The following is an 18380-nucleotide window of genomic DNA, read 5'->3' as shown; positions in this document are numbered from 1 at the left end:
ATCTCTCCTCCAAGAGCCCCGCAAGCATTTGGTTTTGTATAACAGGTCAGGTGAAGGAAGTATCTAAGCTGCAAACAGGACAGGCACTTAAAGGCTATTTCTGAGCTACTTTTCAGCAATTCAGATATAAAACATCTTACTGCAGTACTAGCAATAAAAATCCAGTTCACAGCTGTGAAAAGGCAAACACTCACATACAGTTCGGATAAACCCCTCCCACACAGAACACATTCGGCTATCACATGCAGTGGGTGCAGAATTAAAAATGACAGATCCCTGGGCTGCTTCAGTCCAACAGCTTTGAAAGGAAATCTTCTGCATGACACAGTTCCATATTTTGCTCTTCCCTTCCTGCCTTGTTACAGTTTTCCCCGCATCCTACATTTCTACATTATGTTGTACCCAGTAGATGTGGAAGCAGATAAATTCTTCTTATCACGTCACAGCTCCAAGCACAGCTGTAGCCAGTACTGAGGAGATGGGGAACTTTCAAGCAAAACCAGGGAGCTGTGCACAAACCAAAGCATGTGCGACAGCTGTGGGCAATCAAGCTGTTGAATTTCCTCTTTTAGTTTCTTTCTTTTATACCTGTTTCCTTCATTTATCCATTTTCTTCATTTCAGCACCAAAACCTCCTTCCCTGCTTCCAATGTGACCAAATAGTGCTGGGAACTTTGTTCTGCTCTGGAAGAGCACAGGAAGGCAGCTCCCAACTCACCATTCCCCTGGCTACTGTGAACAAAGAGCAAATTGTCAGTGACAGCCCATAGTGTCAGAGTTACTGGAGAAGGCACTGAGGTATTTAAAAAAAAAAAAAAAAAGAAAAAGAAAAAGGTCACCTCTGTAGCTATAGGCCTGCAGCACAACACCTGCATCCCTCTATCATCAAAAGGAGAGGCTATATGGACTGCACTTGGAGCCATACCCTATGAGTTTAATACATAGATATTCAGCTTATGTCTATACCCCTGAGAGCAGTAGGGGCTTCTCCGCCTTCACTCAGTGCTGGCTGAGTCACAATTGCTGTCTGTCACTCCTGCAGCTCCACACATTGGCTTTGCAGAGAAGGAGCTATCTCCTTTAGATAGGAACTCTATCACCTGCTCTCGTACAGATTAAGGGGAGCTTACATGACCGCACAGAAGCTTTACATGTCCTGCCTGTACCTGAGGGAACACCTAATACAGATGGATCTATGTCTCTCCCAGGGCTGGAAGAGGGGGATGAATGGCTTAAAAACCAAGTAGGTAGTGATGCTTAATTCTCTACCCTGAATGTTATCTTGCAGAATTCCCATCTGCATCACTCATGGACAACCACAGCCCTATGCTTGTCCCCCAAGGGCCAGGATATGCACAGAAGATTGCAAGGCCTGGAAGAAAAAAAGAAAAAGAAAAAAACCACACAAACCCCAAAACACCTCACTTCCATCATTCAAGTCAAATACAAAGTCATTCAAATACAGCACACACAACACTTCATTAATGTCTGCCCTCTTCAGGGAGGGAAGGGGAAAAGGAAAGGTGTTTTCAAGGCTGTATGCAAAATATATTCTTGAATAAAGACAACTTCTCATCCTCCCATGGTTTAATGATTGCTGGAGGGAGATTCTACACCTTCTGAAAGGTCAGTATGTTCATACTCAAATGACACCAAACAGCAGAACATTCATCTGCTCCTGCTGTAATGAGCGTTCTTCAAACAAAGTCTTCAAACAAATTATTCTCTTTACTTTTTCAAGCATGTTTTCTAGTCAAGCCCTTGTAAGTTGTATTGAGGGTTTTGGTAACAATGCTTATTTACTTTCTAAAAGGACATGTGTTCTTTCTTGGTCAAAGGGAAACTTCATGTTGGTGCAGGCCTGCCAAGACACACATCAGCGTTCTCCTTCCTGACCATGACACTTTTTCTTGAAGTCCCAAAGCACCAAAGTTCTTCCAAGCAAAAAGGTACAGAAGGCCAAGAAGTCTCAGTGAAAATCATGGGAAAAGTCACCAGAGCTTTAGGGAGGAGGAAGGGGAAGAAAACATTTTGCTCCCAGTTATAAATAATTTAAGACATCCCAAAAATATCTGTACAAACACGCATACAAACAGAAAAATCTCATATTCCACAGATGTTGAGAGATTCAGCGACCTCTTGGGGGCACAGGTGGAGGATAAAATCCTTCACAGCTTGCAGGCCTACAAAAAAAGATAGAGAACACAAATGCATTTAAAAAATACTAGAGAATAGGGTTCTGGACCAACACATTGCATGCAATAACATCATATCTAGGAATACTGTACAAGCAATAGTCATATAAGAAAAACAGGCTATCAGTGATTCAGCAACAGAGCAGATGCCAAGGTACCAGAGCCCTGTTCCTGTCTAAGTTATTTCTTCAGCTGCAGAAATTCTACTATTACTGGAAAGTGATGCTATAATACTTGTTTGGAGTGAAACTTTCATAGTGTAGTAGCTTTCTTCTGAAAATTAGATGAAGAACAATAGGAAGAGATCAAAAGATTCAAAATCTTTTTTTCAAACTAACTGCATACAAATTCCAGCTATATTCTTGCCAGAGCCATGCCAACATACAGAGCTTACTGCACCCACACATTAGTAATCACTGTTTTAACAGTTGGAGAATTTTATTAGCATCTGTACTTAGATAAGCCTCTGGGACTTCACAGACTCACACTAGTTGGACTAAAGGAATGTTTACAAGTTACTTAAGTGTGTGGTGGTCTGATCAAATGAAAGCAGAACACCTCAACACTTTTTATAAAAACAGTGCAGTTCTTACTTTGAGGCCAATCATACATGTAAACAAGTGTGCTTTGGGGAGATCTGAAATTTGTAAAAAGAAAGAAAAGTCCAAGGAATGCCAAAAAGGAATTTCCTCTGCACTACACTTTGTATGTTCCAAGAGGATCAGGTACTGAATCTCTGCCACGGGCAGGATGCTACTCCACCTGGGTCACCCTTATTACGGCAAGCATCATGTGCTTCAATAGTGTTGCCTCTTGCAGTGTGTGAACCACAGTTACAGCATTGCAATAGGCGTGTTACCTACTAGGAAACCAATCCCACCAAGTATTACAGATGAGAAACAAGGATCTTACAGCTCCCAATCGTGTCTATAGATAATAATTTGATAGATTTTGTGGAAAGACACATTTGCTTCCTGCCTTGCTTTCTGCCCGAGGCTTCCATAGTGATTCACTGAAAGCTCACGTTTGAGCTGCATTTTAGCTTTACCTGCTTGCACCTCGAGGAGGTACTCTGGGAGGCCTTTCTGGGAAAGGCAGCCTATCGGCTTGGTGGGCAACTGGGCTGCGGCTTCTAGTTGTTTCTGAGACTTCATTGTCCTACAAAATTAAAAAAAAAGTTACAGACCAGTAGAATTTGGTTCTTGTTAGCTTTACAACAGAAGTAGCTACATTTTGCCATTTCTGCAAATGCAATGCCATCCCTGAGCTCCTTTTCTTTTGCATGAAAACAAAGCCATGTACTTAAGAACAGTGGACCAGTATATAGCAGAGGTGAAAGCTTACCTCACTGTCCCCTTCCATCCCACTGCTGACACTCAATATGCTCCGCGTGCTGGAGCGGTTACTTGCGCTACCTGGAGTAAGCAAGAGAAAACAAACTGATTATTAAATCCTGGTGATGAAATCACTTAACTCAGGACTCCTAACCTCATGCTTACCTCTTGCACACATAATTTAATGCTTGTTTAGATTAATTTATTTCCACTGTTATTTTTCACGTTAAGGATCCAAACAACAGCATTTCATATTACACAGACCATAGGGTCAAACCACTCAGTTTTGCTTTCTTTGTAGCAGATTTCTGCCCTATCTAGGTTCAGGCTTCTGGTTATATACTCACAACCATAATCTAACTGAAAGGATCCAGTGCCAATATCAGCAAGTCAGGTAAATATTTTCACAAGTGTTGCACACCCAACATTTATCTATATTTAAATTATCAGGCCCATGTCCTTAACAACTGTGTGGCTTTGAGCATTCATTCCTGGAATAAGTGACTGCTTGAGAGGTTATTGTTCCCAATAGCTGTTCACCACCTCCTCTCACAACGATCCTTACCCCTTACAGGAATGTTTCCTAGTCTATTTCAGAGCTGAAAGTGACAAGCTTGTTCAAACAAACTTCAGCAACCATTTATACAAACCCATTTAACTTGCACAGACTCAGAGTGGGAATGTTTTTGCAATCAGTCATACCACCTCTGAAGGGGAGAGCAACTCACAAACATATCCTACACTGCTATGGCTGGTTTCAGTCAAATACCCAATGCTCTATAGGGCTGTGCAATACTGGGACACTAATGTTCAGAAACCTATACACTGGGATGGAGGCCTAGAGAGGTTTTCTCATAAGATGCAGTCCCTCCCTAGCCTTGGTGAGGTAACTCTCATTATCAGCTGGTACAAAGAGAGCAGTTAAGAGTGCTAAATACTGTGTTAGGGTCCCTTCTCACAATCATGCCATAGGAAAGACAGCCAGGCTGCACACAGCGAACTCTGCAGGCCCATTAACGTTTCTGTCACAACTGCTGATATACAAGTAACTGGCTCAGTCAGCTGCCTCTGGCACCTACTCTGGATGTGTGCCAGCTGTATCTTGCCAAGAGCCACAAAGGTAGTAACCTCACCGGGATGCAGTTGTCCTTTCAGGGGACTAAAATGACCTCAATGATTTCTGCAAGAATAGCTCAGTCTGCAGTAACAGTGAGAATGCAGGGATTTAGTTTGCACAAGTTAAACCTAATGAAAACCAAAGATAATAAAAATGTGCAGACTGTCCAAGTCACTCAAGAGTTCCCACAGTTACCAATGAAAAATGCTGTCCTTTATCTACAACAATTGAGGAAATGCCATGTATAGACTGGTTCCCATCCTGCAATATAACTATGCCCTCAGAGCACACTGCCTGCTGAGTGTCACAGCAAGGGAGCATCTTTTTTTCAAAGGAAGCAGCTGCCATCTACTTTTAAGAATGGAGGATGGGTGATATGCCTTCCCTGAGAAGGCTCAAGGGAATGTTTTGCTCAGCTTTCAGGTTCTGCTCCAGCAGAGATGCAGACACAAGATGACCAAACCACTTGACATACCTGGAGTTGCTTTTACAGTTTTGAGAACAGTCAGCCTAAGGCAGGCAGGGTTTGGGGTGGCAGTGTCAGTACTGAGATTCAGAAACTGTCCCCTGAGCTCCAGAGTCTCCCCTGGAACTGTCCCCCCTGACTCCAGAGTCAGGCTGGGGAAGTGTTTTCTATCCAGCTTTTCTGTCAAGAGGGTGACACTCGGGGGTTTGCTTACTTGTTGTGCTGGATGTGCTTTCTGTTTTCCAGTCTCCTCGCTTTAACTCCCTCTTTGGTGGGAAAATGTTTTTCCGGGGGGCGTATTCATATATTCCACATTCTGGTTTCCCCAAAGTATTCTGAGCATGTCGAATGGGTACTGTAATTTCCAGATCTGGAAGGGAAAATGAACAGCTCTGATTGGTCTATGCAAGTATAGCCTCTGAGAGACAGCTGTGCACCCCAGAATAAAGTTAAACACAATCACATAACGGCGATCATAACTGTACACGAATGACTCAAGATTCACTCCACAGATGTGGGCATCCTTTCTTCAGTCTGGGAAATGGAGGAGTAAAGTAATTTCCCTATGTTTTAGCCAACGGACACATCGATGTGAATATTAAGATATCACATAACTACAATGCACATGTAGACACTTCTGCCTGAAGAGCCTGTTAATATTGTTGGCTGCTTCACTACCAGAGAATGTCAGAATCAGAGACTCTTACCTGCACTTTTGTCTTTTTTTTGCTTCTCCATTTGCCTCCTGGTTATGCTGTCTCGTAGCCGTTTCAGATTTTCCTAAAAACACCACAAGATATTCTCTTCAGGGCTCTGGATAAAGGAGGATGAGCAGCTTTGACAATACCAATATTATATTTCAGCTAACTTTTCGACCAAGCTGTAACAAAACCTCCTAGACCTGGCTGAAGTCCAAACCATGTCAACAGGTTTTAATCTATTCCCTTCAGAAATCCATGTGTGCCTTTCAGAAGCAAAGTTTTTTCAGATGTTTGTTGTGTATGTTAAGGTCAGGTTCACAGACTCACTGGCAGTTACAGATAAGCAGCACATTTGGTTTAGAACTCCTATTTTCTGTTTCCACTGTGACACAGGGCACAGAAACATGATCCAGGTTCAAGTAACTGCACAGTCCTTTCTGTACTAATGAACAGATAATTCTGACTGCAGGGACAGAGGAGGCTGCCACGCATACCAGAGCATGAGGGACAATTCAGAAAGAATTCAGGATGTCCCCATTGAAGCAAGAGGGGACACCTGGAAATGTAACTGGGAGCAACGTCTCTTCACCATTGTGTGGCAGCATACTGCACCTTACAGTAAGAAAAGATGGGGAGACAAAAAAAAGACAACTTTTCCAGCAGGGAAACATGTACATGTGTAAGAGAAGGAAAACCCTGAATAGGTGGAAAAGCAGACAGAACAATTGCTCTAACATGAAGCACTGTCTGGAGCAGAGACTTTGAAAGTTGCTCATGGGATGGGGCACAGAGCATGCCACTTCATCTCTGCTACGGACATCTGCTAAAGTAGCACTGCGTTCTGTACTGACAGAAGAAGGGATTCCTCTGACTGTTTCTGGGTAGAGAGAACCCTTCCAAGTGAGAATCAGGAGGACAAAAGGCTTTTTTCTGACAGTTCCCAAAACAGTGTCACATACCAGAGACCAGCACCGCAAGTGAGAGAGCAGACTCCTGCAGCATGAACAAAAGGCTCCAACAGAAGCAGGCAGTGGTTTTAAAGAGGGAGCCCCACTCAACTTGAGAATGGAAATTTTAAACTATGACTGCTACTTCTACCAGTCATTATGCTGCTGCTGCAAACATAACGACTCCCTCGTTCAGCTAAGCCACCCAAACACTGCTTTCACTAATGACAGTTGCTAGACTTTGCCCAGCTGTAAAGAACAGGTAGTCTTGGAGGCATCAAACACCCAGGGAGGGATCAGACCACCTACAAGATGGGGCTTTAAAGCCAATACACCATCTGGGACTGTCTCTTCACTGATCTGAAATGGATGAGAACTGACAAGCTAAATGTTCACCACCTAAGACCCCTGCCAGCAGGTAGGTGCGAGGTGACCTCTAGAAATGTAGTTTAGCCAACTGGATTTGGCCCAATTCCTAGTGTACAGATCTCCAAAACCTACCAATACTACTGTAAGACAAACAGATGTGTAAAACAGCTACCTGCTTGATGCTCCATGGGAACGGCCCCTCCGTGTCAGAACTCTGCTACCTAGGGGACTGCGTTAGCTGTCTTCCTGCTCTAACCAGGAAAGAAATGTACCCACACTGAACAGCTTGTGATATATACCTAGAGAGACAGCTGTGTTTCTTAAACAGAGGAATAAGCCTGTACCTGCTGGAACCGGAAAGATTCTGATCTCTTTTTCTGGTTCAGTTGCCACTCCTTAAAATGAAGTACAGCTTCATCAACAGTGAGTATGCCCATTTTCACTTGCTCCTGTAATGTAATCAGCTGCCGTTGACCTGGGGTTTTCATTCCAGCAAATGGATCATATATGCTTGACTGAGACAGGTCCCTTACAGGCCTGACTATTGTCTCTGAAGAGAGAACAACACCAAAAATATTATTGAACTTGTGGCATCTGCCCTTCTCACTGAATACAAAGAAACTCAAGCACCCTTGATATAGCAGACATGCCAAAAAAAAAAAAAGAAATCAGTATTACAGACCGAATGTTTCCCTAACCATAAGAGTGTTTTGTCCTTATGCCATTCTGCTATTTGTCAGGGCTAAAAGCCCAGCTGAGAGGTAGCCTTGTATGCAAATATGTCCCAGGGATAAATCTCAGTTCTTAAAAAAAATAATTTAAGTGAACAGCACAAAATGTACTCCTTAAAGTGCTCTGCTTCCTTATTGCAAAAATCTTTCTCTCCTCAGCAATCCACAAAACAGAGCTTTCACCTTGGTAGCCACAAAGCTAGACTCTTCCTAGGTAATCTGTGGAGTGTAACTCCAGAAACATAAATGTAAAAAAAGGTACTTCAATGATCACTATGATCCTGACTGAGGATGAACTCCAAGACAGGGGATATGTACAATATGTGATAAAAGGGTACCCCCTCCTCACACTCTGTAGTTCTAAAATGTTTCCAGTGTCACATAAAGTCAGAAAGGTTGGGTCATCCATATATGACTATTATCCCCAGAGCCTTGTAAAACAGACTGTTCTGTCGCATTTCACACAAATGAAGCTACCTCAGCAGATCTGCTTTTGCATTACTGGAAAGATTTTCAGGGTGAACTTCTGACTTACCTTTCCTAACCTTTCCTCTAGGGACGTAGAGATTCTCAGGTCTTTGAGCTTTCTGTGCAAAAACTGTAAAACAAACACTCTTTAGATACTGAAAGGCATCTCATGAAGACAGAAATAGAAAGGATGAATACGGGAAGCATACACAATTCTGCACTGCATTACAGCTTCTGTTACCCTACTAAGTCCATTGCAGAAAACAAGATAAGGAGTGGTACAGCAGAACTCCCCTTCTATTGACCTCAAAGAATTTAGCTCAGTCACCTCTAAGAGAAATCTGGACATGCTTTCCCCACAGTCCTGTCATGAGCGGAAGGTGCCGTCACTGAAATTACTCTCCCACACATTACTGTAGTTCTTGATAGAATGTTTGTGAAATATGACCAAGATTTCCAAAACTGCCTAGCAAACTCAGAGGCACAATTTTCAATTTCAATTAAACCCCACCTCAGAGGGAGGTATTGAGGTATAGAATCATGTACTATACAAATGCTATTGAATCAATGATACCATTACAGAGAAGCAATGTCTCAATTAGCTTGATTGTGTCATAATATCAGGATCTTTCCCATTTAGTTGGATTGTTTATACCATTTGGGGGTAATTTGTCATCCTACTGCTTTCACTAAGAAGAAGCTCAGAACAAGACCTCAGGATACAACATACCCCTCATTTTCAGAGTAGGCAGAAAATGAAAAAAACAGATCTGAAATTGGATCCCAAAGGTAATCCAGCTCTTACAGAGCAAGAAAAGACTCCAGAGTCAAATAATCCAGGGGTCTCAAACATGTAGATTTTCTTGGTGTTTAATCAGCATCCGGAGCCCATGTCAAGGCCATTCTACAGTTGACTAGTCTACAGTTTAGGTCCTGGTACCCAACTCACTTTTGGAGATGTACAGTTCATTGTCCGGCTGTGGAGAGCTGGATTCTGGTCTTGGAACTGGAACTGGAGGTCTGCTAGCCATTTCCTGTGGAAAACTATCTTGTTCCACTGAGTAGTATACATCTTCTCCATGCTGCTGGTAAACTCCTTCCTCTGAATCTGGCAAATCCATGCTACTGCCTACAACAGAGTAGAGTTGTAAGAAAAAAAAAACCTGGCTGCATCAATGAACACTGGATCCCTCCAGATGCACTATGTACCACATTCTTAGCAAGTTGGCCATTTCACAGGGAAAAACATCCAGTTTTGCAGTGACTTTAAGTGCCAAAGCCCTTCGAGACAGGACTTGATCAAGTCATTAACATCTAGTAGCATGTGTTTGCTACTAAGCCTGTACCATCTATGAAAAAAAAACATCGTGGAAAATCTTGTAACTGTTAAGAACTCAAGGAACAGTTCAATTAATTCCAGTTAATTAACATATCATAACAGTTAACAAATCAGAGCACTGGTTTCTACAGTGGTCTACTTTGTGGTGGTCTACAAAGTACTACAGAAAATTATTCCTTTGTCTGAAATGAGCGATTGCCATGAGCTGACAATATATTTGATATCAGAACCATGTGTCTCAGAGGGAGCTGGGTATGCGTATCTGTACTTAACAAGCCCAGCTACCTTTATACCACCTCATCATCTCCAATCTATTCTCACTCCTAACATGACTGCAAAATCATCAAATGCTGTCATACCTGATTTAAAAGCTCACTTCCCTCTCTTTGCATGCTAGCAAAAAGAATTAAGAGCCCCTGGACTAACTCCCTACTCTGTTACCAAGTCACAAGTGAACACCCTAGCCACTGGACTGACTTTCCTTTAGTGATGTTGTAACAGCTAGCCGAGTCAATGCAATGGAGCTGCCAGAGCATCAGTGTTGGCAGGGAAAACAGAACAAGATGCTAAGAGCCCCAGACTTAACCTTGCTCTGAGTCCAGCTGGATCACTCACAAAAAGTGAGCCTGTATCCCATGGAACCTGATGAGTCAGGAAAAGGTTTGGACAAACCAATCATGCTCAGTGGGGATAACATGGGGCTAAAGTCTGGTTTTGGTCAGAGAAGGCAGAGGGAGCACTGATGATGCAGTGCGTAGATCAGGTCTGCAAGCCAGCAGTTCTTTTCCTCTTTCCTGGCGGCTGTTTTCAATGGATGGACTTTTGAATAAAGCTTCTACATCACATTCATCACTAGCTTGTGCTGCTCTACTTTATACTCAGCCTCTGCCTGTGAGGGGAGCCTGCACTCGTATCAGGACATTAGAATTAATTCCCATCACTAAGATAAGGACAAAAGACAGCCATTCCTGAATAAATACCAGCTGTGTGCTCACACTCACTAGTAGGCAGGGACTGGAACTAGAAATCACTCCTCCTCTTTGGTAAGAAACTAACCGCATTTGTGAAATCACCTTACAAGCTGCTGTTTCTGTTATGCCTCGTTTGTACCCAATAAGGCAAAGCTGTCCATGTCCAACAGTGCGGACTAGCTCCTATCCTTAATAGATCAAGGAGAAATCTCAAGTTCCATTCCATTGCTTTAACTGTGCTATTACCATCCCTCTCTCCAAACAGGTCTCACCTTCTAAAAACTTGCGGAGCATTGAGTCTTTTGTAGTTAGAGAAACTTCATCTCCGGCAACTGGAGTGTCTGGTTTGGACTGAAGCATCTCTACATCTGAAAAACATCAGAAAGATGAACCTGTTGATTATGCCTTTAAACATGCAGAATAATATCATATCATGATGTGATATTTCTGAATGGACCTTTGGTCTATGGTGAAAATCAAAGAGGAAGCCAGGCAACAGACATTTGCCTCAAAAAAGGCTCCTAAGCTGCTACGTTCAGTCCACTCTGCCCAAATCTTTGCCAGCCGCCTGATGCTCACGCTTGAGGGTAACTAATGTTGCTTATTTGGAAGTTCTGACAAGGCTCCAAGCAGGCACGGAGGATTAACTGTTATTGAGAGTGTGCTGGCCAGGTGAAGGTTCTGGCCTCTGCACAGTGCTCCTGAGAGGCCAAACAGCGGAAACTCCGTGAACTTGACAAAACAAGACATTAAGGGCAATTTGCCCATGACACAGAAGATAGTATTTGTTTTGTTTATTGGATAAAAGTCAAAACAGTTGGCTGAGTTAATTAGTTGGACTGGAAGGTGTTTAGAGGGTCAAATTATAATTTAGTATTGAGAAAGGAGTGACAGCAAACAATAAGATACTTTAAGTCATTGTTTTGACATGAAGAATTCTGATTTTGGAAAAAAGAGTCGACCTCATTGCAGCCCTAAAACTAATCCTAAACTTGAAATAATATGTTAGTTAACCATGCTCCTAATGATATTAAAAACAAGAGTGATATAAACAAATTGTTGAAGCTTATTGATATAAAGTGAATTATTGAGGCATATTGCAAAATATGTATTACTATGTAAACTAGATGGTTTGGGTTACATGAGAGAGTATGAAATATTTCTCTGTACATTTCTTTTTAATATTTGCTGACCTGTCTTATTTTTTTCCTGCAAAGCTGAGGATATTATGAGAAAGGGTTAACAATATGCTAGCAAGATTTCACTTTGTTAGAATGTTGTGGGGTTTTTTAAAGCAATAATTACCAAAGGACCCACTGACAGTCATGCAAATGCACCCAACCTAGCTTTAACCTCACAGGAATACCTCCAGTGTAGCCACAGCATTACTGCATGCCGTGTGGACTAACCACACCAGCAGCTTTTCAAGAGATCTGCAGTCCATGACAAGTTGCCTGCTGCTGAAGCTAACCTGCTCACCACCAACCTAATAGAAAGTCCACTTAAGTATCACTGCACTACATGGAAGCACAAATTGGACATTTGAGTATCCTAAACATTCAGCACTACAGACTTGTATTTTTCTGTAGAGCGATTTTTCCACCTTGCAGCCACCTTGATTACTTTTAACATAGCTTTTAGAAATGAACCTGTAGCAAATACAGGCACAGAGCAAAGCCCTTACTTTATGGATTTGGGGGCAGGACAGAATGTGACAGGTATGCAAAGTTCCTTTCATTCTCTGTGGAGGGAACAGTATCTTCCCAATTTTGGCTGTGCTCTGCAGGATTACTAAACCAGCAACGCAACAGGATACGGCAGAGTTTTTCTATCACATAGTCAATGTAGTTAAATTCATCAACTAATTAGTTCTCCTTAGAAGACACGATTGCCACCTCGCTACCCTCTTGCACACAGGCCTGTCTTGCATACAGATGAGACGTAGCATCTCACCCATGTACCAAAATTGAAAACAAGTTCTCAGCTTTGTCAATGACACCTGTTCCATTTGCTGCAAAAACAGGCTAGTGAGACAGAAGCGACAAGAAGAGGGCACACACAAACTTTGGGTATCACAGGAAAGGTCCTCAGATTTACCTGAGGCTATTGAGGGAAGATGGTCTGAAGGGTTAGCGGGAAGAGGGTTTAGTTCCTAGATGTCAGAATTTAGTAGCTAAAAGATATTTATTCAAAGAATTTCAGTTTCTCTTTGTAGGGTGCAGAAGGGACCAACCTGCAAACAGGCTCATACAGAAGAGAGTTTATGACCTACAGACCCTTCACAACAGCTAAAATATCCATGCGTGGGCATCCTTTAGAAAGTAGTAACACCATTCCCCCTTTAAACATTTGCAAACACTAGAAGCTAGGTATTCCTGCACATGAAGCAAGCTACTTCTTTACAGAGACCAGCTCTTTATTATGCAAGACAAAGGCTTCAATGTGTTAGCATAAATCACAACTCAGAACTTTATAAGCAATTACATTTTTATGCGCAATTCCCTCAGTTTCCTCAAGGATGACAAGGAGGCTGCTGTTTCTTGCGTTAAAAAAAATAAATCAGTGAGGACAGTGTTGAAAGCTTGGTCTTAAGAGAATAAAAATGGTGGAGGAGGGAGAGGATATGCAAGAGAGTAGAATAAGGGCATTACAACTTATATGTTAACGAACATCTACTCTTTAGGTGTTGGAGGTCTGCAAATAACAGGACAATAGATTTTAGTCAGCTGAAACTCTCTATCATAAAGGATTAGATCTCTGCATGAAACTCACTATCTAGGGTCTGACTGTCCACACAGTTCATGGATAAGAAAACAGTGCTGAGAGTCTGGACTTGTTTCCATCAGCGCTTGGCCACTGCCCCATCTGACCTTGGACAGAGGAAATACAGCCGAACTCTTTCCCCAAGTAAAATAGCATAACATCACACCCACCCACCAGGTGGTTTAATCTTCACACAAATCAAACAGGTTTTCAGCACTTTCAAGAGTCCTTGCTCTCAGAGCCCCTCCCGCACACAACTCCAGGCCATTCAAAATACTGTTTTGCAAAAATCAGCAGGATGTGCTGGTGAAAGGAAAGCAGAAAAAGCAAAGCACTTTATCTGATGCTGTAAGTTCATACTACTAGACTGATTTGATGGAGGTAACTCTCCCTTTTTGTTATTCATCTGCTGTTTGTCACAATGTGTGAGTGACTCGGCTAAATGACATTTACCTGCAACCTGCACCAACTTGGAGCATATTCTGGAAAATTATGTTTGACTTTACAGGTATTTGAAAAGTGTAATAAGAGGGAAGTGTTCTTCTGAGGCAGGAACAATTAGATTAATGATAAGAAATTAAATAAGGCAATTCAATCTTATTATTAAAGAACAGCAAACAAGGTAACAGCAAGAGCTACTAAGTTCCCACTGATTTGTATAGGAGTACTTTATGATCTACACTGCTCAGGGCATTAAGACCTGCCTAGGAAAGAATGCTCCCCTCTAGCAGAAGGGGAAGCAGTGTTCTGTAGATGAACACAACCTTTTTTTTTTTTTTAAATTTCATCATTTATCTCAAAACGTAACGAGACAACTAGCAGCTCAACATAGGTGTGTTCAACTCTCATGCAGCATCAATTTAAGCAAAATTGGACCCTTGCACAGCTTCTATACTTTCTCTGTAAATGTTTTCCCAGGACCAAATGCACAGAGAAAAAAGCAACACATAAAAATCCATTGAAAAATCCCAAGTGGGATGAAGAATACAAGAACTAACAGAACACTCTGGTATTCAAGTATTTGCTATTACTTTTAACTCATTATAATGGCTCCAGTCCCGTGTTATCTTACTCTCAAACCAGTTCCTGCTAGACAAATCGACCCTGTGGTAATCTAACCTTCCTTTGATCAGTTTCTGAAGAACTGTGGTAGACACACATCTTGATCACAATAAATGGGCATGCTGCCACAGTATGGTACACTTAAAATAGCCCAGGTATTGTCCTCTACACCACAGCCATAACTACTCACATAAGGGCTACTCTGACCCAGAGAAAGTACCTCAGTAGAAGTTGATTATGATTTCCTAGGGAGTTTTTCATCCTTACGAAGCTTGAAGCCTTTATTTACGATGGCAGTTCTAAACCAGCCAGCACTCCCACTAATTTTAGTGAGCTGGTGCTGGTATTCTAAATAATATTGAAACACTTTCACTTTGAGAACACCAATCTAAGTGTCAAGCATTGTGCCAACTTAACCTTAACTGTTACAATACAGGTAGATTCAGACGAGCTGTAAATATTCTTCAGGCAAAGACTGACAGACTACATAAGAAAAACAGAGACTCCTGAGTGGAAGGTAACACAGATTTGTGTGCAGGAGCAGTACACTAGGAGAACTCTTGAAGCAGCAGGAAACACACATTCCTTGCTGAGGTATTACAGATAAGCCATATACAGCATCTCACTAATGAGGAAAACATTTTAAAACACAGGCTCATTCAGCTCTGCTTTTTAGTAAAGGATCTACTTTAGGGACAGCTTGGGTTTTTACCTTTTTAGTCCTACTAGCCCTGTAGAGCCTGCAGCACATTTGCACACCAGGAGAACTTTCTGGTGCTGATCCCAGAGACCTCTGCCACCCTGCTATGTGGCTGTGCTTGATGTGGCAGAAGCTTCCCCTAAAGGACGTGTGCCTGCTGGGCCTTTGCTACTGAGGAGGCTTAAGGAAAGCAGCCTGACTTAGGCTTTGAATGCATAACCTTTCCCATCCCATGGCAACCTTTCTTAGCTCTTCATCTCCATGACTGTCAGCCAAGCAGGCTCTGTTTCGTGTATTCATCCAGAACACCAGTCAAACTCCCTCCTGAGATCTGTCAATCAGAGCAAGGGTAGGAAAACCTGTGTACTTGAACCACTTAACTTAATGTGGATTGTTTGACAGAAACAGGCAAGGGGACACACACACAAGCAACTGAGAGAGCAGGCTGAGGGAGGTGGGGATCTTCAGCAGGGAAGAAGAAACAAGCATCTTAAAACAATTAGTTCTTCCACCAATAGTCTGAAGGGCTGACAAATGGTTTTCTTGACAGGGAGCAATTCTGATCTAAATCTGAACCAACATGAGAATATTTTCAAAGGGGCCTTTCACAGTTCAAAAGTGGTCAACTACAGGGACCTTGATTTGCATCCATGAAAGAAAGGAATATCCCCTGCATAGCTTCTAGGAGATCCGAACATTTCAGAGGTAGAAGACAACAAGTTGGGCTTAGTGGTTTTAAAGCATGTTTTTTCCCCCTCTAGACTTAGTCAATGTCATTCAGAGGTGCACGGATTGCAGGCAGAGCTTCCAAACATCTAGAAACTCTCACCCTCATTACTGTGAACAACAGCAGCTTTGTTCCTTAGGAGTCCAACCAGCCTTACTGCTTATCTCCACCTGAAGGCAGAATAATCCTGGTTTTGGTAGCTAAACCATCCCTGCAGCAGCCAAACAAAACTTCGCAGACAAGAGTTTATGATTTCAGGCACAGAACTGACAAAGTCTTCTGGACTATATAATCAACGAAAATGTGTTTTATAACATGGTTTTATCTAAAAGAGGAGAAAATCAGCCTAGGACAGATACAGTCTATAAGCAAAAGTGTTTCAGTAAGAAAGCTTTTCCTCTGAGGCAGCACACTTAAAACTGCAGAAACACTAGAAGTCCTTATGCAGATACTTAAACTGTAATAAACTAGATTCTCTGCTCGTCATGGGAATCATAAAATATATGAGTGGGATGAAGGCAGACCAAATAGGCAGATAAGTAATTGCTTAACATAGGTACTTAACTTGGTATTTGCAATCGGCCTCACTGACTATTAACAGCATGGTGAAAAAGCTAAACATCTGCATATTTATCAGAATTAGCTCTATATTTTTAGCAATAAACCAAGTGGATTAGAATAATGATTTTTCAATTATAATCTTTTCAGTACATGTATTTCTAGATGTTCAGTTTCTTTTGTTCTCAAGCTATTGAGGTAGAAGCTCAGTGCTTGTTTTTCAGTTTCCTAGTTGTCAGTAAAATCACATCTTACATAGTGTTCTTTTCCACCAGTATCTGTAAGTCAGAGTGTCCGTACCTCCCTGGATCTCAGAGGGAGAAGCAGGACATTGTAGAAAATTTGGTCTCTTTCAAATGCTAATTCACTTGCTCAGGGAGTCCCCAAAGCACTGAGGAAACAGCTCTATCTTGTACACCAGCAACCAAAGAAAGGTTTAGAGCAATTTTATCAGCCAGCCAACACCAGAACTGGAGCACAGCTTTCTTGCGGTGAGAGCAGAAAAGCTATAAGCAGCCCTTACTCTAAAATTCAACCAAGGCGTGACTATGTATAAGAGAGACAGACACCAGCTTAGGCCTCTTGGATGGGAGCTCTGAGCAGCTTGACCTAGCTGAAGATGTGTCTGCTCATTGTGGGGTGGTTGGACTAGATGACCTTTAGAGGTTCCTTCCAACCCAAACCGTCTTATGATTCTGTGATTCTATGAATATACATACAAAGATCTTCTGGGGCGGCAGGGACAAATCCAGCCATGGATTCATAAAGCTCTTCATCGGAGCCAGGATTCAAGGAACATTTCATTAACAGATCAGTGGACAGATGAGCCATGGACTCATAAACAGATTCATCCTCCTCGCCTTGCATCAGCTCTTCCTTAATGTGACTCTTCAGCATATCTGCAGTTTCCTGGAGAGGAAGGAGGGCAAGAAAAAAAAAATGTTCAAGTCTCATTTAAATAAAGAATCTGGAGAACCAAAGCAAGCAAAAGATATCTCACTCTCCCATCACTGATGGAAAAAACCCTCTAAAAGCAGCCCATTCCCAAAGACTAAGGCTTTTCAAAGGAATTAAATTCCCTCTACAGCTGTGTAGGCCCAGCCTTCAAGATCTATGTTGTAGTAACATGTAATGAAGGTGAAACAAGTTGGTGCCAGTACATTCTGAATAAACATTACAGCCTCTTGTCCCCTCAATTTCACATCCTACCTGATGTCTGCAAACTCCTAGAACATAAACAAAGCTCATTCTAAAAATACAAACACTTGTGAAAAGCTATTTTGGTGTAAGCGTAGCTGACCATAAGGGGGAAAGCTTGCTACACATGCAGCACTTACAAGAAAGCAAAGTCTTAGCTTTGGTTTAGATTCAGTTTCAGTTTCTTGGCATTAGTAGCAGCCCATAACACCAGAGTAGAGTACATGGACCCTCTTCTGAGAGATTAACAGGAAACCTCACAGCAGGCAGTAGTTCACATAATATGGGCAACTTTCGATTCACAGGACAGCAGAACACTTTCTCACACATTTGTAATATGGGGGGCAGCAATAAGAGGTTGGAAGGACTTCCTAAGCCTCTCTCACTTACCCCAATGCAAAGATTTTAATTACACAATTTACAGTTTCTGGAGACCCCTGAACTCAGAATAGGGAATGAGGTTTATTTAGCTCTAATGTATAACCCTAAATTCACAATTTTGTCAATAAGCCAGCCCCAAGTCTAAGAACCACCCACGCACATAGGGCTTAAACACCACTGTAATTGGCTGGCAGAACCACACTAAGGCTGGCAGATCTGTCACCCGCCATTCTGACAACTATTAGGGAAATTACACACAACTTTTCAACTGAAAGAAAAGGCAACTAAAATCTGCTCAAGAATTCACATGATCTGAGTCAAGGAGCTGCTTGTTATTTCGAAGCATACAGGCTG

General features: G+C 42.1%; 1 protein-coding gene across 8 annotated transcripts in view; it reads right to left on the bottom strand.

Moving 5' to 3' along the window:
* Positions 1–1709: 1709 nt before the first annotated feature.
* PIK3AP1 (phosphoinositide-3-kinase adaptor protein 1) overlaps positions 1710–18380 on the bottom strand; it is a 47382-nt gene continuing 30711 nt past the window's right edge. For all 8 annotated transcript variants that reach the window (XM_075758443.1, XM_075758444.1, XM_075758442.1 and 5 more), the window contains 10 exons: positions 17168–17357; positions 10911–11006; positions 9278–9457; positions 8396–8458; positions 7474–7679; positions 5820–5892; positions 5327–5482; positions 3540–3610; positions 3244–3353; positions 1710–2183 (listed from right to left, as the gene is read on the bottom strand). In XM_075758443.1, coding sequence (XP_075614558.1) covers positions 2129–2183; positions 3244–3353; positions 3540–3610; positions 5327–5482; positions 5820–5892; positions 7474–7679; positions 8396–8458; positions 9278–9457; positions 10911–11006; positions 17168–17357 — 1200 coding nt within the window. In that variant the 3' untranslated portion in view covers positions 1710–2128. The remainder of the gene's footprint in view (positions 2184–3243; positions 3354–3539; positions 3611–5326; positions 5483–5819; positions 5893–7473; positions 7680–8395; positions 8459–9277; positions 9458–10910; positions 11007–17167; positions 17358–18380) is intronic.

Source organism: Balearica regulorum, chromosome 7 (genome assembly GCF_011004875.1).
Source record: "Balearica regulorum gibbericeps isolate bBalReg1 chromosome 7, bBalReg1.pri, whole genome shotgun sequence".
Lineage (NCBI taxonomy): Eukaryota > Metazoa > Chordata > Aves > Gruiformes > Gruidae > Balearica > Balearica regulorum.
This window is presented reverse-complemented; position numbering and strand designations above follow the sequence as displayed.